This window comes from Triticum aestivum, chromosome 2D, assembly GCF_018294505.1.
Source record: "Triticum aestivum cultivar Chinese Spring chromosome 2D, IWGSC CS RefSeq v2.1, whole genome shotgun sequence".
Taxonomy (NCBI): domain Eukaryota; kingdom Viridiplantae; phylum Streptophyta; class Magnoliopsida; order Poales; family Poaceae; genus Triticum; species Triticum aestivum.
In genome coordinates, this window is record NC_057799.1 from 111,426,008 (window position 1) to 111,452,915 (window position 26,908).

Here is a 26,908-nt window from a genome sequence, read left to right on the forward strand (position 1 = left end):
TTCTTGAACACATGAGGTAAGGATGGTGCGAACGAGGAGGAGGTTGCGGGTTCGATATCCACCCGACACGCTTGCCTTTTTGTGCTTTACAACAGATAAAAAAGGGACGATGGGCCGAGCCCAAGAGGACGCATGAAGGAGGGAGGGGTGTGAGCCCGTTCGATATCCACCCGACGCGCTTGCCTTGTTGTGCTTTACAACAGAAAAAAGGGATGATCGGCCGAGCCCAAGAGGACACATGAAGGAGGGAGGGGTGTGTGCCCGTTTGCGCCTATGCCTGTAGCGGGTGCAACGGGCACCGTTTAGGGAATGCCCCTTTTTTAGTCTTCCTTTGCACACGTGTGTGGGGTGATGGAGGAAGATGGAGTACATTTTCCGAGCCCAATAGTTCACTAGGAAATACAGTACAATACAGGCCCGTGACGCGACCTTTCGTGGCCCATTTGGCCCGTCGTAAGTAGAGCACGGCATCCCCTGCGCTGCACGTGTTTGTTCCCTTCCTCACGACGTACCTGAAGCCGTCGTCCTTGTACTGTTCTTCCCCAGATCTTCCTCTACTACCGGTACCTCGTTTCTCTCCCTCTCCCACACCGTAGCATCGTCACTCTACCCGTGCAATCTCACTTACTTTCCTCGCTCAGATCAGAGCTCGTACGGCAGCCTCGACTCCCCCGCCCCGGTCTTTTGAAGTTCAGATATTTTTGTTTCCACGAGGTGCCCCCATGCCGCTCCCGCGAGCGGCCCGGGCGGAACCCTAGTTCGCCGCCGCCGTTCCCCTTTCTCGCCTTCCTTCTCCCTCGCCGCCGTCAAGGGACGCCGCCGGGCAAAGCCCGTGCGTGCCGGCGGCTCGCTGATCTGCCGGTACTCCAGGGTCTGCCTGGTGGTGCTGGTGGTGACGGCGGCCCGTGCACGAGAGTTGGATCCCTTCGAACTGATCTAGGTGAAAACTTGCCTTCGGCTTTTGCTAAGGCCGACGGTGACGATGCTATCTGCGTCGTTCCCTTCTTGAAGGCATCGCCGTGGAGAAGTTCAAGGCCATTCTCTGCTACCTTCGGGGGAAACTCTAGATCGGATGATCGGATGACGGCGGCGCTCTGGTGTCGTTCCTCCCTTGGGGGCGTCATTCTTGGAGGTACACACGTGATCGAGGGACCAGAGGATGGTTTCCTTGGTGGAGCAGTGCTTCATCCTACACATTGATGGTGACGGATCTTGACGGCGTGGCGCAGTCCAGATTCGGAGTTCGCTGTGGGAGGATGGACTCGCGCAGGAGGACGACGCTGTCGGGCGTCGTGGTGGCGTCGATGGCAGAGAGACCTGGCACCGTACATGCAACAGTACAGCTCTGAAGATGGATTGGTGGCAGGTGGCTACGGCGGCCTCATACCCGGCAGACGTCCTGGTTAAGAAGTGCACCGGACTAATAGGTGCCCCATACCCGGCAGTAGTTCCTTTGCAAGCAACATATTCTTTGGAAATTTCACAGTGAATCATGTAAATCATGATTCGAGTAAATGTTCTTCTTGTATTTACTCAGATCTTCGGATGCTCTTAATGCCCTAGCCTTCAGCAAATGTTGTGTAGCAGTACTGTTCACATGTTATGCCATGCCCTCTGTTATGATGTAAATTTTGAATTTGTGGCTCAACCTAAACTTATTCTTGTTAACATTCAGACTATAAAATTACTGAAATTCTACCTTTCATTGCATTGTCCAGATTCAGGGGCCTCCGTAAAGCCATCTCGTCTTCTGCCCACAGTGGAACCAAAAACATTTCCCAATAGCGTCCATGATGAGATACTATCTGTTGAACGTGACGTATTTGTACTTTTAATCCTATCTTCTCTAGCCCTGTATAGTTGACTTCTAGAGATATGGTAGGGTTAGTTTTCTTGTCACGCAAGACATCTCTTGTATATATTGTGACCTACTCCGTGGAATACAATTGAGTTGCACCGCATATTCTCTCTACATGGTATCACTTTTACCGTGATCCTCTCTCGCTTCCGCAACCCGCAGTCGCCGCACCCTCCTGTAGCCGCCGCTGCAGCCATCTCCAAACCCTAAACGCCGCCGCCGCCGCTACCTCTCCTGTAGCGGCCGCCGCCGCCTCCTTCCACCCCAACAACCCTACGCCGCCGCCGCCGCTACCTCTCCCGTAGCCGCCGCCGCCTCCTTCCACCCCCAAAACCCTACGCCGCCGCTGCTCCTTCTTCCTATAGCCGCCGCTACCCCCTTCTCCCAAAACCCTAGTGCCGCTGTCGCTGTCCTTCTACAAGCCGCCGCCGCCCCCTTCCCTCTGTCACCAAGCCACCACCATGTCCCGCTCCAAGGCCGACCCATCCGACGCCGGTTCCTTCGCCGGTGCCATGTTCACCTCCGACCGCCTCAACGAGCTTCACATCAAAGACCACATACCTGTCGTCCTCGACCTTGACCTCGACTCGCCATCGTACAACGCGTGTCACACGTACTTCGCGCTGCTGTTCCGCTCTTACCGTCTCACCGAGCATGTTGACGGGAGCGTCGACTTTCGCGACATGAAGGACGATGACGAGTGGCTGGCTGTGGACGCCTGCATCGTCAAGTGGCTCTTCCTCACCATCTCCGGCAGCCTCTTCAACATGATGAACTCCCGCGACCCGTCGGCGTATGCTATGTGGACGCGGTTGTGTGACCTCTTCCTCAACAATCAACTTCAACGCCGCGTCTTCCTTCAAGGGGAGTTCTTCACTATGTAGCAAAACGATCTTTCGATCAATGAGTACTGTACGCGGCTGAAGGTCCTCGCCGATGAGCTACGCGACGTCGGCATGAACATCGATGACTCCGTCCTCCTCACCAACCTCCTTCGGGGCCTCCACCCCGACCTCGGCCAGTCCGCCGCCAACCTCTCCCTCGCCACACCGACGTACGCCATGGCAGTCACTTACCTTCGCATGGAGGAGAAGCGACTTCGTCACTCCGCTCGGCATGCGACCCATGCCGCGCTCCACGTCGGCCTCGCCGCCAGCACCGGCGCGCCTCCCGCCCCGACTGCGCCACGTGCTCCTGCTCCGACCCCGCCTCCCGTGCCCGCCCCCTCCGGTGGCCGCAAGAAGAAGGGCCATGGGGGTCGCGCCCGCAACTCCAACACCGTGCAACGCCCGCCCGCGAACACCGCGGTCGCTCCTCCTCCACCATGGTTGTCGGGGTACAATCCCTGGACGGGTGTTGTACATGTGTATTCCATGCCCGACCCTGCCCTCCTGCTCCGGGCATCCTCGGTCCACGGCCGGCCTCTCATCAGGCACTGCTAACCACGCCCACCCCGGACCCGCAGCATATGGTGGTCCGGCGGCATATGGTGGCCCTCCGGCTTATGGCGCGTATGGCGGAACCCACGGTGGTGTATGGGATCCCGCCCTCCTCTCCGCTCTTCATGCTGCGCCCTCGCCAAGCAACTACAGCGGAGGTGGCGATTGGTATATGGACACCGGCACTGCTGCTCACATGGCTTCCAACCCCGGTATCCTCTCCCGCGCCTCCCCCTACCCCTTCAACTCTCGCGTCATGGTTGGTGATGGTTCCTCCCTTTCCATCACCCATCACGATTCTTCCTCACTCCCGTTCCCTCCTCTCCTTTAACTCTTAATAATGTGCTTATTTCGCCATCCTTAATAAAAAACCTATGCTCCGTTCATACTCTTACTCGTGAAAATCCTGTCACTGTTGAGTTTGACGCTCTTGGTTTCTCTGTCAAGGATGCTCGCTCCCGGAGGGTTCTGAACCGCCGTGATTCCCCCGACGATCTCTACCCATGCGGTCCTACGACGAGTGGCGGTCCGGTTGCTCTTCATGCCGACCTCTCGCTTTGGCACGCTCGACTTGGTCATCCCGGCGCCGACGCTCTTCATAAAATTTTGAGCACATTTCCTTTTTCATGTAATAAATCCGCGGCACATACTTGTCATGCTTGCCGCGTCGGAAAACACGTTCGTTTGCCGTTTCCTTCATCTACATCCATAGCTACTTTTCCCTTTGATGTTATTCATTGTGATGTTTGGACATCTCCCGTGCCTAGCAACTCGGGTTTATCATATTATCTTGTGATCTAGATGATTTTTCTCACTTCCTTGGACTTTTTCGCTACGCCGTAAATCCGATGTCGCCTCCACCCTCCACTCATTTTATGCTTATGTCCGCACCCACTTTCATCGCACCATTGCGCACCTTCAAACGGATAACGGAAAAGAATTTGATAACCTCGCCATTAGACATCTCCTCTCCACTCATGGCACCATTTTTCGTCTTACATGTCCATATACATCCCAACAAAACTGACGTCCCGAACGTGTTCTTCGCACCCTCAATGAGAGTGTTCGTGCGTTGCTCTTCCATGCACACATGCCCGCACGCTTTTGGCCCGATGCTCTCGCCACCGCCACTCTTCTTCTCAACATCCGGCCATGCAAACCACGATAGAGCTATACACCTCATCACCTTTTGTTCGGGTCTCCTCCTTCCTATGACGATCTCCACGTCTTCGGTTGCTTGTGTTACCCCAACATCACTGCCACCGCTCCACATAAACTCGCGCCGGGGTCTCTTGCCTGGTCTTTCTTGGCTATCAACCCAACACCAAAGGATTTCGCTGCTACGATCCGGTCTCTCGCCGTGTCTTCATCTCGCGACACGTTTACTTTGATGAGGTTGCTTTCCCTTTTCAGCAAGTTACTCCCATAGCGGCGCCATCCTCGGATCCTTCCCCTCGATGCCCTCGAGGAGCCCTTGCGCTCCCTCCACCACGCATGCATGCATCTTCGGCGAGCCCTTCGACTCCCTCGGCGAGGCCTCCTCTGTCGGCTCAGGCGGAGCCAGCCTTGCTCCTGGAGGCTTCGACGCCAGCTTCTACTGGCCTGGCGGCGTCCTCAGGAGGCGTCTTGGCCGGGTTCCCGGCTGCCTCTCCGATGCTCCCGTCCGCACGCACGTTGGCCGCGGCCTTGCCCGCGCCCACGTTGGCTGTGGCCTCTCCCGCCGGCTCGCCACCGTCCTCTGCGGTCTCACCCGCGGACACGTCTACGCCACCCGCGGCCTCGCCCGCGGCCTCGTCTCCGCCACCCGCGGCCCCGCCTGCGGCCTCGTCTTTGTCACCCGCGGCCTCGCCTATGGCTCCTTCGCCATTTCCTGCGGTCTCGCCCGCGGCCTCGTCGCCCGCGGCTTCTCCCGCGGCCTCGTCCTCGTCCTCTTCCACAATAGAGGTTGCGCCTCCGCCTCGACGTCGGGCTCGGGCCCCGCCTCCGCCTCGACGTCGGGCTCGGGCCCCGCCTCCGCCGCCTCATCACTCCATGGTGACACGCGCTAAAGACGGGATACATCAACCGAACCCACGCTATCACAATCTCAGCGTCACGGTGATCTCTCCAGTACCGCGCTCGGTGCGCTCTGCATTGAGTGATCCGCACTAGCTTGCGGCTATGCGCGCTGAGTATGATGCCCTCGTCGCCAACCGGACCTGGACATTGGTTCCTCGTCAACCCGGTGCCAACATCATCACCGACAAGTGGGTATTTTGGCATAAGCTTTTCCCGGATGGCTCTCTGGATAGGTACAAGGCTCGTTGGGTTGTTCGCGGCTTTGCACAACGTGCCGGTGTTGACTTCTCAGAGACTTTCTCCCCGGTCGTTAAACCCGCTATGATTCGTGTGGTTCTTCAGCTTGCCGCTTCCCGTCACCGGCCTGTTCATCAGCTCGACATCAACAACGCTTTTCTATACGGTCATCTCCAGGAGCGTGTTCTCGGCCAGCAACCTACTGGATTTGTTGATCCTACCCGACCTGATGATGTCTGCCTGCTATCACGGTCTCTCTATGGTCTGAAACAGGCGCCTCGTGCGTGGTATCAACGCATTGCAGCATTTCTCACCGCTCTTGGTTTTCGCAGCACCACCTCCGACACGTCGCTATTTGTGCTTCATCGAGCTGATCATGTCGCCATGCTTCTTCTCTATGTTGATGATATCGTCATCACCGCCTCTCACGCGGATTTACTTCGCGACATCATTGGTCGCCTCGGTCTGAGTTTCGGCTGAAGGACTTGGGCGCCTTGCACTTCTTCCTCGGCATTAATGTGCGACGTGATTCCTCCGGATTTTTTCTTCATCAAGGACAGTATGCTCTTGATCTCTTGGATCTTGCTGGCATGACCGATTGCAAACCTGCTGCTACTCCTGCCGAGGCCAAGCCAAAGCTCTCTGCCACTGCTGGACAGCCTGCCACTGACGCCGCTCTCTACCGTAGTATTGTTGGTGCTCTTCAGTACCTCGCGCTCACCAGACCGGACATTTAGTTTGCCGTGCAACAAGTTTGCTTGCATATGCACTCGCCTCGTGATGTTCACTGGTCTCTGGTCAAGCGCATTCTCTGGTACATTCGCGGCACACCGACCTTTGCTCTTCGTCTTCGTGCCTCCGCCTCCACTGAGCTGTATGCCTACACTGATGCAGATTGGGCCGGTTGTCCTGACACTCGCCGCTCTACGTCGGGCTATTGTGTCTTCTTCGGTGATTCGCTCGTCTCATGGTCCTCTAAGCGCCAGCCTACCGTCTCCCGCTCGAGCGCTGAGGCCGAGTATCGTGCCATCGCCAACGTCGTTGCCGAGACTTGTTGGCTACGTCAACTACTTGGCGAACTTTGGGTTTCAATCCCGAAAGCTACGGTGGTTTTTTGTGATAATGTTTCGGCCACCTACCTCGCGGCCAACCCGGTGCAGCATAAGCGCACCAAGCACATTGAACTTGATGTTCACTTCGTTCGCGAGAAGGTTCAGTTAGGCCAGCTCCGGGTTCTTCATGTACCGACCACCTAATAATTCGCCGACATTATGACCAAAGGGCTCTCAACTGCTGCATTCCAGGAGTTCCGTTCCAGTCTTTGCATCACCGACACCGACGCTTCGACTGCGGGGGGGGGGGGGGGTGTTGAACGTGACGTATTTGTACTTCTAATCCTATCTTCTCTAGCCTTGTAAAGTTGACTCCTAGAGATATGGTAGGGTTAGTTTTCTTGTCACGCAAGACATCTCTTGTATATATTGTGACCTAGTCCTTGGAATACAATTGATTTGCACCGCATATTCTCTCTACACTATCAAAACTCAAATTGGAAGAATCTGATTCCTTTTACATGCTAGAGCTGCTAGATAAGAATGCTGCGACCTTAATCTGCTTAATCGATGTTGATGATGCCTCCTTGTTACAAAGAGTACCAGCAATCTATGGGGACCAACCTGCACATGGCACCAAGCCCTTACAATTCCTTCCTTTTTCAAAGTGGTTCAGTTGATATCATCACCTTTAAAGGTCCCAAATTGCAGACAATCAAAGAAATCTAGATCGGCCTTGAACTAGGTACACTATCTGTCGTGGAATAGTCACGGCAGATGTCCTTAGTGTCAGGACTTAGTCGCGAGGCCAGCGCATCTATGTGGTAGCTTGAGAGGGGTTAGGCGGAATCGAGAGACGCAACACAAGACAAGGATTTAGACAGCTTCGGGCCCCGAGAAACATCATCGGGTAATAGCCCTACATGCTGTTTGTGGCTAGGTCTCATTATGCTCATGAGAGAGTCGCCGGTAAGCCGGCTCTTTGTGTCTAGCCCTATAGATTGTTTCTTGTTCCTTGTTCCTCTTTGGGGTGCCCTGCCCCTCCTTATATAAGTTGGAGAGGCGGCTTTACATGTAGAGTCCTAGTAGGATTAGAACTAACTTATTCTCTATTACAAGTCGGATACAAGTACAGGTCTTGCTTCCTCGTGAAGGAAATATTCCTCATGCCTTCCGTCTTAAGCCGGCCCATAATAACACGTCCCGGCCTACTGGGCCTTGGGCCCTTGTCATCCGTCTGACCCGCCGTCGGGGCCATCATTAAGTCACCAGGCTCATGAGTTGCCAATCTTCCGGCGGGTTACGATGAAGCGTCAAGTCCGGCCGGGTCATACTCCCGGCCGGGTCATACCGCGGGGTATATCCCCGACATTAGCCCCCAGTTTAATTTGGATTTATCCATGTTAAACTGATCCTGTAAAATAAACACAAGAACAAACTTGATAGGTTGTGCTCCGGGTTAAATATTTTCCTGAACCGGCACCTGATCATCTTTAAGTCCTTGTCATTTCCTCCTGGATGCATACTCAAGATCTTATAGCAAATCTCTTTTAACAGATATGTCCAAACCTTGCCAATGCAAAAAATCCAGGCACTTCTTCTAAAAAATCTGGGTCAATAGGCCAGCTTCATAACCAATTTGCTGACATTGGCTCTTGTAGAGAAATATTATAAGAAATAATCCATTTGAGTCGGCCTTCAATGCTCTGACTTGACAAAAATATTGGTCTTGAAATATTCAACTGATATTCAGCCGGCTTAAAGATGTAGATCTTGCCAATTTATGATTGCCAAAATTGCCGGGTTATAAATAAATGATGCTGGGTCTTGATTGTTGCAGACACCGGGTTAATCTGGTCTACTCCAAACGAGAATTTGAAGATTTTTCTCCCTTATATGCATATCACCTGTAGCCCCCAAGTGCCGGGTTGTCATGCTTACAGCAACCTGGGACTTGTAATTGCCTTATGCTCATAAAACTTCAACCAGTGTAGCCCCCAAGGGCCAGGTCATTATGCAATAATGAGCAGGGACTTTGTAGATATAACCATGTAAACTTGAGCAGCAACGTGTAGCCCCCAAGGGCCGGCTTAGTAAGATATTACTGAGCTCGGACTTTGTATATGATTCATTGATAATAACATCATATGATGTAATCTCCACCATGGGGCTTGAACCCACGTCCACAAGGTTAAGAGCTTTGTACTCTACCAACTGAGTAGTGGATCTTTCAATATAATGGATTAAGGCTTGTGTACCTTGAATTTTTGACAGGAGCAATTGGTAGCCCCCAAGGGCCGGCTCATTACAATGTGATGAGTCGGGTCTTCAATAAGTTGAGCAAAAAATGTCTTTACATTAGCCCCCAAGTGCCATGGTGCATGCTGGCAGTGACATGGGACTTGCATATTTTGATGTGATCTCAATTTAAATAATGTAGCCCCCAAGTGCCGGGTCGTAAGCCTGCAGCGACTCGGGACTATTCTTTCCATTGTAGAATAAATCATATCCATTGATAAAATAATAGCCATTGCGCCAAAGCGACTTTGAATACCTCATCTGCTGATAAGTCAATCCGGAGTTTAAATACCCGGCGGCTCTTGGCCGATGGCGATTTAATACGCCTCTATTGTAAGCCGAAATTTGTACAACCCGGCGGCTTATAGCCTTTGAGAAAATCAAGAATTGATAACCCTTTTGAGACACCAATTTCAATCTTTGATGATGGGCTTGAATTTAATCATTTATGTAAGTCATAGCTCTGTAAATCCTGCAGAGTTTAAACAACATATGCCCTGGCGACTTAACGTCAAAAACCAGGGCGGTAACCACCCAAATGTAGTCTTATCCTGCACATAATTAGATCACAAGATCCCTTGGCGGTTTACCGCAGGGCGGGTCATAATATCTCACATATAACCATTGATGTGTAACAAGGAGTCACAGATAAGCCTGTTATGAATCATAACTTTGAAACATAACTATAATAATAATATTATACCTGTGATATTGAATTTTCACTGCCGGTTTATGTGACCTGTGCAGTAAGGGTGATAACCCAATCTTTAGAAATCAAGACTTCCAAATGTTTATGATTGTCATATGATGGCGACTTATCATCCAAAGTCAAACCGGGTTAAATAGCAACCACTCATATACACTTTAGATATGATCAAAAGAGCTTCAAATAAAATCCAAAAATTGTTTGCAAAAAGATACTTCAAAAATTTGAGGCTTCTGATTCGAATACGATCATAAAACCGTCCCAAAGGGGTTAAGCTAAGATTCGAATACGATCATATAGCCCCCAGTGGCTTTGGCGTTGCCGATCAAAGGGTACCGACAGCTATGTTCTCTTTGGTTCGAATACGACCTATGTTTGAACAGGAAGCCCCCAAATGACCTTGAGAGTTGTTTAACGACGCTGATTCGAATACGATCCACGTCGGTTCCCAAAAGGGGTTGAGCTATGATTCGAATACGATCAAGAAGCCCCCTAGTGAGCTCGGCAGTGTGCCGATCAAGAGGGTACCGACAGCTATGTTCTCTTTGGTTCGAATACGACCTATGTTTGAACAGGAAGCCCCCTAGTGATCATGAGAATATTTAACGACTCTGATTCGAATACGATCAGGGTCACACCAAAAGGGTTAAGCTAAATTCGAATACGATCAGCTCCCAATGGTCATTAAAGCAGGGTACCTATGTTTGGGTTGTGCTTTGTAACAGACTCTTTTTGGTCCCTTTAATTTTTCCTGAAAACTCGAACTTTTGCGAGAGATAAATTCTTTTTAAACCGGAAAAACCGGATATTGAGAGTTTCAAAGCTTTGTGATAAACAAATTTACCTTGAACCGGATTTGAGAGCTTCAAAACTTTGTGGCGGATAAATTTCCCTTGAACCGGATATTTAAGAGCTTCAGTGCTTTGTGGGAGATGTCAAGTCTCTTGAGCCGGATTTAAACCGGAATCCTTCTTTTTAAGCCGGAAATTTTCTGACGGCCTTTAAACTTTTCACTAATATGGCGGTAGCCTCCGGGACCGGGTTAGTTTTCCCTCCAATGACCCGGAGTTCTTGAATGCATTGAAACCGACCAATGCTGCCGAGTCATATCATTGTAGCCCCCGAGTCTCAAGACAACTCGAGGAGTTGGCTTTGAGATTCTCCATATTGACCATAGTATAAGGTGTATATCATTGGTGTTGATAGCGCGATGTGAATCCACAGAAGGTTGAAGTGACTGCGGCGGGTTATAAATGATCCCGGATGAGCCGTGTCAGCAACTCGGCCAATGGTTCCTTCCAACTGGATGTTTTGAAGTTAACCAAACTGTAGTGGCGGCGACTTGTGCGCCTGCCCGTTGAACCATCCAGTGCAGACGGCGGCTGATAATACATGATAATTCCCTTCCAATTTGTTGGAGGAAAACCGAGCTTCCCAAGCAGTGACTCGCTCATATTCAATAAACAGCTCATGCATACAGGTGCGGCCCAGTGTGTTTATATAGACCAACCCGCGAGAGACGGATGGTAAAGACGACCGTTGCATCAGAGGCGACACAGACAGATGAGCCAGCCGTGGTGTTGTAAGCCGGTCCGGACGGGCGAATCGATCGCCGGCGCGGTAAGCCGCGTGGATGGGCAAGTCAACCACGTTGTGTTGATGTAGTGAACAATTGTCCTGTATCAAAAAATATCACACGCCAAAGTAATTGTTCACACAAAAATTAATATGTTCTATGAAAACAAACCGGACGGATATCACCTGATGTTTTTTGTTCGGACAACGGATGATCCGTTCATCGCGACAGAGACGGTTTAGGCAGGTCGGCGACTCAATATGGTCCCGACGATCCAAGCAGAAACCCTCCGGGTTATTCTTCCGGTCCTTAAACACCCGACACGGGCGGTGCAGATGCATACATCGCCTCCGACGCACGAGGCCGGTTCATAACGTGGCCATGAGTTAATCGACCTGTGTATACAATAGCATACCTCAAAAAAATCTTTTGATGATATTTAATTATACCAAGTAATAGTTTTAGAAAAATAGCACCTGATTGTTTTTTGTTCGGCAAGTCATTAGAACCTCCCTTTTCTTTTATCTCTGCTCCGGGTGCAAACGCCTTGCAGTGCATACTTGCCCCGTTCTTCAATTGGTGCTAGCCTTGCTAGTATTTTACATTAGCTCAGGTCTTCATATGGAGGAAATAGTAGCAGCAGCTTTAATCATTGACCGCTCCTGCGTCATCTGCCTTGAGCCCGCCATGGATGAGGGTGCGGGCGGACCCAGCGAGCCATGGTGGTGGAAGCAACCAGGCGGTGCCGCGGCGGTTGCGGTGACTAGTAGCCTCAGCAGTGAGCGCTAGAGGGCGGTCCTCCGGCGGCGGTGCTAGCGAAGCGGGCGTGCGCGCGAGCGGGTAGTGCTGAGACACGCGCCGGCCCGGTGGTGATGGGGAGGCCAGCAGGCGGGGTCGCGGTGGGCGGCGGTTCAGCCCCGCTACTGCTGAGGCGGGCGGAGACGGAGGTCTTGAAGGCGGACGACGGCGGCCGGCGAGGCCGGCTCGCGGCAGTGAGACCCAGCGGGCGGCTCAACTCAGCAAAGGAGGTGACTCAGCAGGGCCAACCCGGAATTCAAGGCGGAGGCAGAGTCCGGCGAGTGGGCGGCGGTTTGTCAGAGGCCGGTGGAAGCGGCGGCTCGGGGCCAGCAGTTCCAAGGAGGACGAAGTCGGCGGCTCACGGGCGGCGGCCCAACGGACATAAGCCGGAGGCGCAGGCCGGCATCTCTGGCGGCGGCTCAACAGATGCAGGCGAGGCAGCTCACCACGGCAGAAGCAGAGACAACCGAGGCGGGTTCATCCTCCTTTTCCGGATCGGGCAAGGTCCGCAGGCGGAGGAGGAAACCGTAGGCCGGTCAGAGGAGCGGGGCAGCTCCGGCGCAGCAGCTCGGGAAGGTCCCAGGCGAGGCGGAGCGGCAAATCGGCAGAGGGTGGAGAGGCGCTGCGAGCCGGCTGCTGGTGGAGAAGGTGGCGTGGCCAGGGCAAGGTGGCCTGTGGCGCAGCTGCAGCAGCGGAGCCCGCGTCGTGGCGAGTCCGAGGCGGAGACCGGATCTTGCTTTCCTTTTTTTTCCTTGAGTAGTACTAGCTCACGTAAATCTCTGCTGGATCAAGTACACGGCGTTCCTGATGCAGCTACCCTTCTCTTTTTTTTTGGATAGCCTGAGCGTGAACATAACAGCTGAACACAAAGACTTTTGACTTGTAGTAGATGGCTTCACGTGATCATGGTGAAGTACTGGTACTGGTTTTGATCCCCACTTGATTTATCTATGTATCCACGTGGACTGGTAGCACTATACAGCCTTGGGACTTGAACCTGTAATCCAGCCGTAGCAATTTATGGAACTCGGCGGATCACACAGCGGAAATCTTTTGACCGTTTTAATGGAAGCTGTGACTTGACAGCTTGCAGCACTCGGCGAAATCAATCTTCCCTCGGTTTGGACAGATCCTCTCGCGCCAGCGGCGTATAGAACGCAAAACCCTAATTTCTTTAATCTCAATCTCGTATGTTGCTCCGACTGCCTGCCACGAAGACGAGATGTATCCTTCTGTGCAGGCTCTTTTTTCATCTAGCACATCACGAGCTTCTCGATCCCTGAAGAGATCCCTTCAAGAACTCAACATCACCGTGCGCAAGTCCCACGATGGGCGCCAACTGTCGTGGAATAGTCACGACAGATGTCCTTAGTGTCAGGACTTAGTCGCGAGGCCAGCGCATCTATGTGGTAGCTTGAGAGGGGTTAGGCGGAATCGAGAGACGCAACACAAGACAAGGATTTAGACAGCTTCGGGCCCCGAGAAACATCATCGGGTAATAGCCCTACATGCTGTTTGTGGCTAGGTCTCATTATGCTCACGAGAGAGTCGCCGGTAAGCCGGCTCTTTGTGTCTAGCCCTATAGATTGTTTCTTGTTCCTTGTTCCTCTTTGGGGTGCCCTGCCCCTCCTTATATAAGTTGGAGAGGCGGCTTTACATGTAGAGTCCTAGTAGAATTAGAACTAACTTATTCTTTATTACAAGTCGGATACAAGTACGGGTCTTGCTTCCTCGTAAAGGAAATATTCCTCATGCCTTCCGTCTTAAGCCGGCCCATAATAACACGTCCCGGCCTACTGGGCCTTGGGCCCTTGTCACCCGTCTGACCCGCCGTCGGGGCCATCATTAAGTCGCCAGGCTCATGAGTTGCCAATCTTCCGCCGGGTTACGATGAAGCGTCAAGTCCGGCCGGGTCATACCGCGGGGTATATCCCCGACACTATCCACCTAGTTGTTTGTTCTGGGCCAATACGTGCCTGTGCTTATACTATTCTAATGTACTCCCCCCCCCCCCCCCCCCCCCCCCCAAACACCTGATGAAAATGTTATTACCGTTGAAGATCAGGTTCATGGAGATTAGATGGTTTAAATTTGAAAGTGATCCATGGAGCACGGAATACACCTGAAGATCTTGAGGGAACACTTGAGCTCAAGTTCAGTGGTTTACAGTACACGTTCGACAAGCTCGGTGCGTTGCTTGGTGAGGATGGAGCTTCAGTAGTGGAAGCAAGGCCAATTGCTGTGACTGACCTGTCAGGAATTAGCATTTCTGATCTTCAAGAGGGGCAGTTATCCTCAGCTAGGACAGCCTCAAGCATTAAGGAACTGAAAGGAAGATGGACTGAGGGAGTGCGCTGATCTCAAGCAATCTTTGCTGCTTTACGACATATCTATCGTTATAACAGGTTTCTCTGCCTTCACTCTGGCTTCGAATGATGGACCAACCTACTCGTTCCTCCTCGGCGGGATTGGAGGGTTCCTGTATCTATTGCTGCCCGAAAGATCAGTGGATGGGTTGCCGGCAATTAATTCTCCTTCAGAAGCGAGCAGTTCAGAGCCCACTGCGAATTTCAGCGGCGTAAGAAGGCCATGGTTGATATTGTCGATTGTAAGGTTGCTGGGGCTGTTGCACTGAAGTACGGTGCTGGTGGTGACAGCTTCGAGCTAACTTCGACTGAGCTCTTTGTTGGCGCCGCAGGGTTCCTGGCAAACAAAGTTGCTGTTCTTCTGGCAGCACTCAAACCCTTGCAAAGTAATTTGGAGAGTGACGATGGATCCTTGGACTGAGCTTCTTGACGACATTGCTCTGAATATACTAAGCATAGTGTAAAAAGGTGTAAAATGTAACAAGAAGTAGCATTTCATAGTAGCTCCACAGCATTCAAGATCTGAAGCTAAGTATGGAAAGTGCAGTGGATCAGCTCAGAGGTAGAATCGAAGAGCGTATGCTTGTAGCTTGAGCCTATTGGTAACTTCATCCCATCAGCATGCACAACCACAGAAGTTCATCCCTTAGCATCCTTTTGAGTCAATCAAGAACAGATGGTCTGGTTGATAAAATCATAAAATACATTTCTGGCCATTGTAATGCTACTCGAACTTGAATTGGTCAGCCCTAGCCTACGCAAACTCGAGTACTTGGCTGCTCTCAAAGGCATGTAGACCGTGACACCTGGAGATGCCAGATACCTCGAATGGTTCAAATGTTCATTCAGGTGAGATGGTTTGGTTACTAACTCCAGACTTATGATAGTTCTAGCATTACCATATGGTATATCGCTGTTAATTAATTAATCGAGTGTCCTGGGTAATTGGGCTGCTAGATACTACAATACACATGTCTGTATATAAAGTGGAGTTATATTTGTTATGTGTTGAATGTTCTTATGATTGGAAATATAGATGTATTTCAGTATGTAAAGTTAATATTTATGAATTATACTTGATATTGGAATATGATATTAGTGATATATTTCACGAATGTCAGTTTCAGACACTAGAGCAGATTCACAAATATCATATTTCAAAAGTATGATTTCACTCAATATTTTTTTTTTTCAGAAAACTGATTTAATAGATAATCAGTTCCACGTTTTTTAAATAACAAGTTTCACATACTCCTATTTCACATTAAAATCTGCTTCATATATATGAAAACTGATTTGACTCCTTTAGAAAAAAATGATTTCATTCATTTCAAAAAACAAATTTCACTCATTTAAGAAAAATGGTTTCACTCATTCTGTACCGATTTCACTCATTTCAAAAACTAATGTCACTCATTTTGAGAAACTGATGTTTGTGAAATATAACTAATATTTAAAAGAATGGAATAAGCAACTTCGCGGGAAAAATCATTGACATAAGCAGCTTCACAAATATCAAACTTCAATCACCTATATTTCATAGGATTGAGTGAAATAAGTGGATTGAAACGTTGAAATTTAAACGTGTTTGAAATGTATCCAAGATTGGTTTTGTCCTCAAGGTCTTGGTGCCAGGAGTTCAAATATATAAAAATAAAATAGAAAAGAAAGTATAGTTTTGGAAATCCCTTTTGGGGACCGAGCTCCAATGAGGCCTCCAAATTCAAAATTCATATTTTTACGTTTCAAAAAATTCTGAAAAAAACATAAATATACATGAAGGCTGTTGAAATTTTCAGGGCAAAATACGTTGAAATGATTTTTACATGTGTGTAAATTTTCAGGGCAAAATACGTTGAAATGAGGGTTGTGCAAAAAAAAAAACAAATCTGGGGTTGTTTAACACATGATACTATTCATTTTCCCAGGCCATGAATTTGTCTTTTTTGTATAGGTCGCAACTCAAGGTATTTCATCATGAATTTTTTACACACATGTGGGTCGCATCCTTACATTCACGCATATTTTTTTCAGAATTTTTTGAAACATAAAAGTTTGAATTTGAAGTTTTCAAAAATAAAGGGCTCTATGGAGCTCGGCCTCCAAAACGCTATCCTCGTATAGTTTAAAATATATGAATGATTGAAATAAAATCGTGTTTGAGAAAAAGCAAGAGAGATGATTCTATAACATGCATGTTCAAACATATAACATATGCGTATGGTTCCAAACCTTTACATGTGGCAGCACTTCATTGGCGCCAAACTACCTATACTGATATTACTAGCAAAAGAGCCCGTGCGTTGCAACGGGTATAAAGTAAATTTCAAAGTTCACATGATATTGAGGAGTTTATCTGTCGTGGTGAAATATTGAGCTATATCTCTCAGTCCGTTAAATTATTCATTGTCTTAATATGAATTCATATTTTATACTTGCCCACTTCAAAAATAAGATGGCCGGTTAGAACACATAAAGAGTTTACAATGATTGATGCTCTTTTGTTAACATTGTCGTCAACAGTAGGAGCAAACCGACTGCATCAACGCAGCCATGCTTCCCTTGACACCAACATCACAGCCTCAAGGAGGACCAGTATTGGGGCATGCAAAGCCGGGGGAGAGATGGTACGACAGAGGGGAGTAGCCACATGAAGGTCGGGTATGGAAGGACTAAGGACATGGTCATCCTAGGCATGATCACATGCTTCTCTCTTCCTCTCTCTCCATAGCCGACGTGTGGAGCGAACAAGACGTGGCCCCTCCTTCACCCAGTTCAAGCAAGATGCACCGTCGTCGTACTCTTTCAACTCTCCATCCCTCCCTCCCTCCTCTGTATCTCACACCAACGACACTGGTAACATATAGAGTGGAAGAATATATTGACGGGAGAAACAAATCCTCATATGCGCTTAGCAACTTATTCTATTATGTTATGATTTCTCCTCCGTGTCACCATCGCCAATGATGCTTATATTGTCCATCTATTCACGACTAACATGATCAATCTAAAGTGATGTGCTTGTGATCATACTATGGCATAACGCTCGTGCGTCGCTATAGAGTAAACACTGAACAATGGGTCCTCTTCCTCGTGCGATGGTGAAGGGTGCCACCGTGCCGGCGGGTCTAGCGTGGCCGACTTGTGCACATGCTTTGTCGAGCACCATAAAATCGTGAGGCCCTCCTCCTTGATTTGGCGTATATAGTAAAACATGTCATTGATGCAACTGGGGCACCACCGATCCGCCGCCCCCCGTTGCCTGCCTTGCGTCGCCGGAGCTACAGTGGCGCCATGGCCACGCGACTGGCCCGACCCGGGACGCAATTCATGTATAGCCCACTGTCCGTTTCTCGCCTCATTGGTCCTTGAGATATTGACTTATTGACTGGGAGCAAAAACCGTAGTAAGATTTTTGTTTCCATGTCTCTTCCATTGGCCCATATTATATTTCCATATCCTTCCTTCCTTTTTCCTCGTAGAAGAGAATTTATGCCCTCTTTATTTCTTTCCTTCCTGGACCATATCGAAATTGATTCCCTCTTTTATGACTTTTCTTTCTGTCCGTTGATTCTTCAGGAGACTAATTGACATCAAACTATAAACGTATATAAGTTGTTCTGATGCAGTATAAGCAAGCGAGGAGGGACTATTTAATAAGTTAACAAATAGTCTTTTCTATTAACACCAATGATGTAACTCAGACGGACTTGGGCTTTGTGTTAGTACGTCATGTCGGGAGTTCGATCCACCACGCCAGCTCCTATTTTTTGCCTCCTCAAATCGGACGGGTCTGATGGGCTGAGGCCCAGGCGCGCCGAGGCCCAATGCAGCGACCAAGTGTAAGTTCGTAAATAGATTTTTGGACCATTAGAAATTTAGTACCACCTCGAATATGTTTTAAAGTCAAATTGAAAGCGTAAAATCACAGGAAGAAGCGTATTGTGACGGTGAACCCACGGAGTCAATCCATGTTTTATTATTACGGAAAAAGATTTAGATGAGTGGGTCCTGTTGTGGTGTACATTAAAGTGGTGCAAAAACTTGACATGGGCGTGCAAATACAATGCTTATCACATTAGTATACAGAATCTGCGTTGACTAGGCTCATGAGTCCCGTTGTCAGCCACTGGACCAGGGAGAGGGGGCATGTGGCCTTATTTTTTTCATTCTTCATCTCTTACCAGTGGGTCCTGCCTGTCAAAATTAACAGGAAAAAAGGTAGACCAGGATTCGAACGCGCAACCAAGGCTACAAAGAAAATCTGTCAAACCAGTAAGTTGTTGAATTTATGACGTCCTGAATGGATAACTATACTATACTAGTCAATGCATACGTGCAATGCACGTTAATTTGAAAAGTATATTAAGTGCATGCGGATATTAAGTAGAATATTATTTGCGTGTTATTACGTAATTAGCACTATATTTGACATAAAATTAACTGCACACTAAACGTGTTAAGTGTTCGACATTGAAGCAGTCCAGGTCGTTGGCTTGGCATGATTTGATGGCCGAGATTAGTTGATTCTGCCCTTTGGGTCTTTATATTGGTATAAATGTAGTATTAAACAGGGACACATCTGAAGTTTTAAATGGGTAGCAGATATTGCGCCAGCTTCTTTTTAAAGATATTTATAAAACATAAGTAATAAAAATTATGTTTAAATATTTGTGTGCTATACATTTTACACAAAAAGTCATGATTAGTAAATAAAAACATTTAAATATACACCCACATATTATATAAAATATTTAGTTAATCCAGACATTTAAAATGTATATTAAATAAACTTGTTCACATATAATTTCAAAATACATTCGCATATTTAAAATAATAATTATGAATTTTAAAAAATGAGTATATAATTTAAAATGATACAGTTTTTTAAAATTACATCTAAACTATTTATTTTAATTATATGAACATTTCAATAATTATAAGCATATTTGCATAGTTTAATTTTTGTATAATTAAAAATATTCTAAATTTCAATGTTTTAACTATTAATGAATATTCAACCATGTATAATATGCAAAATATATAATACTTTTGAATATAAGTCATGAGTAAAAAATATACAAATGTGAATATTTATAGATATTAAGTAAATGTTTGTATTCATCATTTTAAAATTTAAATATCTGTGTGTGAATTTATTTTTTTATTCATTAAACATTGTATCTAATATACATTTAAATGTCCATATTAACTAAATATTATATATATAATATGTTTATATGTTTCAATGATTTTATATTTAAATAATATTGAAACACATAAATATTGTAACATAATTTATTACTTATGTTTTTACAATATCTTATAAAAATAGCTTGACGAAAATGGGCCGCAATATATGCAGCCCATTGAAGCTCCACATGCGTCCTTGCTAATATTTGTATGGTTGTTATCAGTACTGAACATATCAACGTGTAGGGTGCAGTAGTTAGCTTGTTTTTTTGGTAGCCCATGGTCGCTGGTTCGAAACCTGCACGGAATGTTTTTCTGTAAATAATGACAGGCGAGACCCATTGGGCATAGAGAAGAAAAATGCCACGTCCATAGGGGTCTTTTTTGTCGAAAAAGCAAATTCCAAGGGGTTTTTCTTCATGCTTCACTGTCTGAAAGCGGACCCCATGCTCCTAGTCTGTATACAAAACGGTAAATTCTGAGCGGTTTTTCTTCATGCTTCACTGGCTGACAGCGGACCCCATGCGCTTGGCCTGTATACAAAACGGGATAAGCACTGTATTTGCACATCCAAGCCAAGTTTTTGCACCATTTTAATATACACCACAACTTCTAGCACCAAAGTGATATCATCTACGTCTTTTTTGTCGAAAAAGCAAATTCCAAGGGGTTTTTCTTCATGCTTCACTGTCTGAAAGCGGACCCCATGCTCCTAGTCTATATACAAAACGGTAAATTCTGAGCAGTTTTTCTTCATGCTTCACTGGCTGACAGCGGACCCCATGCGCTTGGCCTGTATACAAAACGGGATAAGCACTGTATTTGCACATCCAAGCCAAGTTTTTGCACCATTTTGATATACACCGTAACTTCTAGCACCAAAGTGATATCATCTACGTCAAGTTGTAGCACCATCGGTGTAATTGACTATTTAGATCAAGCATCCATTGATTATCTTTAGGTAGTCAAAAATAGGTCCTTTGTAGTAGAAGAAAGGTTTGAGATATGACGTATGTCAACCATTCCTCTCGATGAGATAGACGTAAGCCAACCATCAACCATTACTCTGCCTGCTTCTTTTACGTCGACTTAAAGGGTTGCCGTACTTTTTTTAAGGGAATACAGAAGCACACGCTCAGTGCAAACATTGTCGTTCTAGATCAACAATTGTATTTTTATTTATTTTTTTGTTTAAGATTGCTTAACGCATATGCGATGTGGCGAATTAACAATTATTTTTTATGCTGAAGAGCTGGTTCCCTCAACAACGTTTTTTTTAAGAACTATGGTTCTATATGATAAAAATATATACAAAGTACTCCATCCATAAAGAAATATAAAAGCGTTTTTTAAACGAGGCAAAAGATTTGCCATTTTCATTGATTAAGAAGAAGAGAATTGCCCGATTAATGAACGAAAACCCGGACGAAAACCATTACAACACGCCCAAAGAATAGGGCATTCCGCCCGGCCTGGCACCCACAAGACCACACACACCGTCAAGGTTGCCTGAATGTCATCGTCATCACCTCTCCCCGAGCAGGCGACTCCGACTTTGCCACCGACGACCCATCAAGACCCCTCCGAACGAGCAACACCCGGGGACCTCGCTGGCCACAGCCAAACAATCTGCCGAGACGTCGAGGACTGGCAGTCTGATTTTGCTGATGCGCTTTGCATGAGAAAGTTGCAAGCCTTGCACCGATAGGCACCTCCGGAGAGCACCGTCCGCTGAAACCGCCTCATGGAGTCATCGTTGCCGCAGGGGCCCCGCCACGCGCAGCTCCGACTTCTCTGTCACAGCGAGAAACAGACAAAGGCGCACCCATTGGCACATCAGACCGCCGACATGAGGAGGACCAGCCGCGGCCCAGCTTCGCACGCCACCACCGTCGTCGCCACACAAGTCGTAACGCCAACAACTCGCATCACCGGGTTGGGCACCAGCCAGTTGTAATGACGTGCACGTCGAGCCCAGGGAAAGCGTGAAGGGGAACAAGTCTTCAAGACGACGCCCTATGGATGGAAGCGATGCGGAAACGACGCCATCGCCCGACCTTGCAACAGAAAAAAAGAGTTAAGCTTTAGCAGATCATCAGAGATTTGCTTATATCCATTCTTGCAGAGCCCCTAGGTGCTTTGCCCCTCAACAACGTTAGCTGAGGCGACAAGTCTGATTCCATTTGTCATCGATGACGTTTATTTTTTCTTTGCGCATACTGTCATCGATGACGTCGTGACGATCGCCCTCTTCCCCGAAGCTCCTGGTGCTTTTACCGTGCAGAACCGGGAGGTGCAAGAAGAAAGCCAGGATCTGGGCCCCAGAGGCGCAGAAGAAGTACGCGGGGATGCCGAGCTCCTCGGCCACGCCGATAGCGGCACTGCAGAAGAAGTCCAGCACGATGACGGCTGGGGAGTCGCCGGCGAGAAAGTCATGGAGGTGCGTGTTGGAGAGGCGAACGACCTCGAAGGTCAGCATCACGGGCGGCTCAGACCAGAGGAGCTCGACCTGTGGCAGACGGTGGAAAGAGATGGAGGGGTTGGCCGCGGAGACGCCGGCGAGGAAGGGACCCGTGGCGCTGGTGTCATGCGGGGAATCGATGAGGGCGACCGTGACGGTCAGTGCACGGGCGGCTAAGTGCTTGCCGAGCTCGATCATGGAGACCAGATGCCCCATGCCCGGCGACGGGTAGAGCACCACCCGCAGCTTCCGGGCTTCCATGGTGGTGTTGGTTCCGGCGCCGACCATGTTGGCAACGATATCTTTCGCTCCTGATCGGTGGTGTGGATTTTGGACGTTTGGAATATGTGTGTGTGTGTGTGAGTGAGACAGCGAGGAAGAGAGAGAGACCAGGATGATTTGAGATGGAGATGATGAAGAAGAACAAGAGAGTTTTATAGGGGCGCAAGGCAACGCAACGGCTGATGCTCAGGTGGTGATTGTGTTTGGACTTGTGTCGATCCTTCCCATGAGACTGAACTCCAATCTGCCACCGAACCTTCTCAGCAGACAAACACAGAGTGAACCTAGACTCTCACTTTATTCGTAGTAGTGCTCACTATAATATGCTAATAGATCGTCCTGGTGAGTGTGTGACGCAATGGAGAGCTCTTTTACCGTACCCTTAAACTAACACAGACAGTCTATTTTTGTCAATCCGATGGTCAATATGATGTTGTACTCCATCTATTGTTCCACGGAGTACCAAGGTGAAAAGTAACGGAGTACCTTGGTCAAAGGGCAAAATAGTAATCGCAACAATCATTTGTTATTTCTGGGTATTTTAGTATTTTCTCTGGTTCGTACGGATGACATGCAGCCCTCGTTTACGTCCACGAACACCGCCGCCGCCACCATGCTCGTCCCTCCACAATCAGGTCCGTCGACCTCGCTCGCCCCCACGATCTGCTCCGTCTTTCTCCATTTCTTTATGCCTCGACCTCCACGAACGACACCCCTAGCACCCACGATCGGATCCATCATCTTCAGAGTAGGTACAAATTCCCATGGAGTGAAGAGAAATTTGGATCTGGCTGGGATCGGTGGCGCCTCCGAGACTCTCGGTTGGGATGCAGGATCGAGATATTTGTTTGGAAACTAAACGGTCAGGGCCGTGAGATCCGAAATTATTGGCCTCTATCAGGATGAGATGACACAAAAAAGGCCCAACGTAACCTTTGGAAAATGACTAAGTTACCCCTCGTCATGGACCGCCGGATTCGTTTGGTACTCCAGTCTATGCCATGGGAGTACCAGGGTACCGTAAAAGTGCTCTCGGGGAAATGGGCCAAGAACTCGTGCACGCTCCGGGAATTCCGTCGTTCCGAGCGACGCACGCCATTTAGCGGCTTATGGATCGTGATAGCGTGCCCCACAAGGCATTTCTAAACATGAGCACCAACCTGTTCCGGTCCCAGGGCATCATCGTCAACACCTTCCGCTCGCCGGAGCCACGCGCCATGGACACCATCGTGGCCGGACTCTGCGCACCATCCGGCCTCTGGACACCCCCGGTCTACTGTATTGGGCCACTGATCAAGTCGGAGGAGGTCGGCGTGAAGCGCGGTGACGAGTGTCTCGCGTGGCTGGACGCGCAGCCCAAGGGCAGCGTGGTCTTCCTCTCCTTCGGCAGCCTTGGCCGGTTCAGCGCCAAACAAACAAGGAAGGTGGCCGCCGGACTAGAAGCTAGTGGACAGAGGTTCATGTGGGTCGTGCGGAGCCCGCCAAGCGCCGACTCGTCGAAGAACTCCGAGAAGCCGCCTGAGCCGGATTTGGATACCCTCCTCCCGCAGGGTTTCCTTGAAAGGACCCAGGGCAGGGGCCTCGTTGTGAAGTCATGGGCGCCGCAACGTGACGTGCTGGCACACGATGCAGTTGGTTGTTTTGTGACACATTGTGGGTGGAACTCAGTGCTCGAGTCGGTCATGGCAGGTGTGCCGATGTTAGCGTGGCCGTTGTACGCGGAGCAACTGATGAACGCGGTGTTCCTGGAGAAAGAGATGGAGCTGGCCGTCGCGATGGAAGGGTGCGACAAGGAGGTGGTAGAGGCCGAGGAGGTTGCTAAGAAGGTCTGGTGGATGATGGACTCCGACGGCGGGAGGGTGCTCCGAGAGCGGACTTTGGCGGTGATGAGGCAGGCGAAAGAGGCTCTACTCGAGGGTGGGGAATCAGAGGCGACGTTGACGGGGCTGGTGGACACGTGGATTCGTGTTTGACGTTTTGAATTGACCGTGGGTATAATCGTGTAAGCAGTGAGCGTGAAATCAACATGTGATTTTAGTTTCATCATTTTTCTTTTGACTTGTAGTTTCATCCTTTATGAAGATGTACTTCCTACGGACAATATATAGAAAAAAAATTCCATATGAGACAATTAAGACTTCTTTTTCGCGGAGGCACAAGACTATCATAACTTGCCCATGTGCTTACACATAACATTTAAAAAAAATTGGTTTGAAATATTGCTATCAATTTGCGTTTGTTACAAATTTACCACTACCGTCGGTTGACCAACCATTGACTGCGAAGCAGACAAAAAAGTGTTAGATTTTCCTCCCGTTGTCCACTCACGGTCGATTGGCATTCGTTGTGGTGCTAGTGCTACGCAAGAAACCTCCATCTTTTGACTTATTTTTTAAATGGTCACCGGGGGGAAAGACTCCCCACCTGAAAATATTTCAAAAGAGGCAGTAACTCAGAGTTTTACAGATTACGAGAAGAGAGGAAATCATGCCATAGATCGGCGTGTCCTCGTAATGTCTCGTTCTTAAGACGGTGAGACCAAATAATTAAATCATCTAGAATTGCAGCTAGAGTTTGGTTTGCATCGATTTCAAGGTTCTGGAACACTTTCTTATTCCTGGCATCCCCAATCTTCCACAAAATGAGGAGTAGCATAAAAGGCCAAACTGTGGCGGGCAGCATCGGCAGGAGCATGGTGGAGAAGAGGTCAGCAATGGGCGTGACATGCGGCCGGAGACCAACCAGCTGCCAAATCCTGCGAGCAGCCGGGCAGGAGAAGAAGAGGTGGTCGCGATCCTCCACCGAGTTGTTACACCGAGGGCACTCGTCCGAGTCCAAGATGGTTTTCTTGCACAGATTCTGTCGAGTGTTCAAACGATCAAGGTAGAACAGCCAACCGAATATCATAACCCTTTTTGGGGCTCTTGAGTCCCAAATAACCGTGAGCATCGGATCAGCAAGCTGGCTAGAGAGCGCTGCATAGGCTCCTCGGGTGGAGAAGGCCTCACCATTAAGCATCCGCCTAGAGTCCGGTACCTGAGAGGGGAGAACATCCTGCAACAAAGAGTTCAGAGAGGCAAGCTCTGCAATCGCAGTAGAGGTTAAACGATTACGAAGAGCAAGTTCGATCCCATCCTGTAAAATGGTGGCTACTAAGGCATTTTGGTCAGTATGGTGGGAGAAAAGAGCTAGGAAGACTATAGCCAGAGGTTCTGGCTTTAGCCATCGATCTAACCAGAAAAGGTTGGACCGTCCATCGCCTACAGTGCAATGGGAAATCTCTCTCAAACTCTGCAAATGTTTAAAAATGGTCTTGGCAAGGAATGAGCTTGTTCTTGCCAAGCCCTATGTGGAGAGGTGGGTGATGGAGGACCCAATCCTTCCAAGGTAAGTTATTGGCATGAAGGAATTTGTAAGCAAATTTCAGCAGTAGACAAATTTTTTGTGCATGTAAGTTCTTTACACCTAGACCTCCTGCAACTCGGGGAGTATAGACCTTGTCCCAAGCAACCAAGAATTTTGCTCCAGAGCAAGTCTCATCGTTAGACCAGAAAAAGGTGCATCTACGTTTGTCAATTGCCTCTAAAACCTGGGCGGGGAGAGAAAAAGAATCATAAAGTATGTGGGCAAGCTGTCTAGGACGGCGGATAGAAGGACAAGTTTGCCTCCGCAAGAAAGAAGCAAAGCACACCAACCCGAGAGATAGATATCGGAACGGTCGATAACAGGTTGGAAAGCCAACGAAGGTAACTTATGCGGTGAGAGAGGTAGACCGAGGTATGTCTGTGGAAAGGAGGCAATGTTGGTGGCTAGGCCAACAGCTAAATTAGCGGCCTCAACAGGACCAACGTTTAGGGGAATGAAGGTCGTCTTTGTGAAGTTGATCTGGAGTCCAGTTGCCACAGCAAAATTATCTAGGATAGATTTTATGTGTTGTGCGGCCTCCGGAGTAGCTTTGACTATTATGAGGGTATCGTCGGCATACTGCAAGACAGGGCAGGGGAGTTGAGGGCTAAGGGGGTGAAACCAGAGACCATGTTTGTTAACTTTAACAATCATTTGCTGTAGGATGTCCGCAATGATGATAAAGAGATACGGGGAAAGCAGGTCACCTTGGTGAAGGCCATTCTTGCACTGGATCCACCTACCAGGAACTCTGTTGAGCATAACCGCAGTGGATCCAGTAGCAAGGAGAGCTTAGATCCAATCACACCAGTGATCGGGGAAACCCCTAACCTTTAGAGTGTGCAGAAGCAAGGTCCAATAGACAGACATAGTCGAAAGCCTTACGAAAATCGAGTTTGATCACAAGAGTGGGAGCTTTGAGTTTGGCACAGAAGTGTAGAATAGACAGCGTAGAGGAAATTTTTGGAGATATTGCGCCCAGAGATAAACCCAGTTTGATCAGTGTGGACCAAGAGAGGTATAAGAGGCTTTAGACGGTTGGTCAGAAGTTTTGCGATACCTTTAATTGAGCAGTTCTGCAGGGAGATGGGTCAAAAATCCACAGGGGATCGAGCCTCATTGCTCTTAGGGAACAGAATAATCAAGGCCTGGTTCATGCAGGATATGTCACAATTAAGC

General features: G+C 48.6%; 1 protein-coding gene and 2 pseudogenes across 1 annotated transcript; 2 read left to right on the forward strand and 1 right to left on the reverse strand.

Moving 5' to 3' along the window:
* Positions 1-14,809, forward strand: part of LOC123055699 (uncharacterized) — a 44,208-nt pseudogene extending 29,399 nt beyond the window's left edge.
* A 6,178-nt stretch (positions 14,810-20,987) lies between these two features.
* Positions 20,988-22,421, reverse strand: LOC123048969 (UDP-glycosyltransferase 88B1). Its single transcript, XM_044471980.1, has one exon. The coding sequence runs from the start codon at positions 22,328-22,330 to the stop codon at positions 21,737-21,739; it is 594 nt and encodes a 197-aa protein (XP_044327915.1). The 5' UTR covers positions 22,331-22,421; the 3' UTR covers positions 20,988-21,736.
* Positions 22,422-23,325: 904 nt separating this feature from the next.
* Positions 23,326-26,669, forward strand: LOC123055700 (anthocyanidin 5,3-O-glucosyltransferase-like; annotated as a pseudogene).
* The last annotated feature ends 239 nt before the right edge of the window (positions 26,670-26,908 follow it).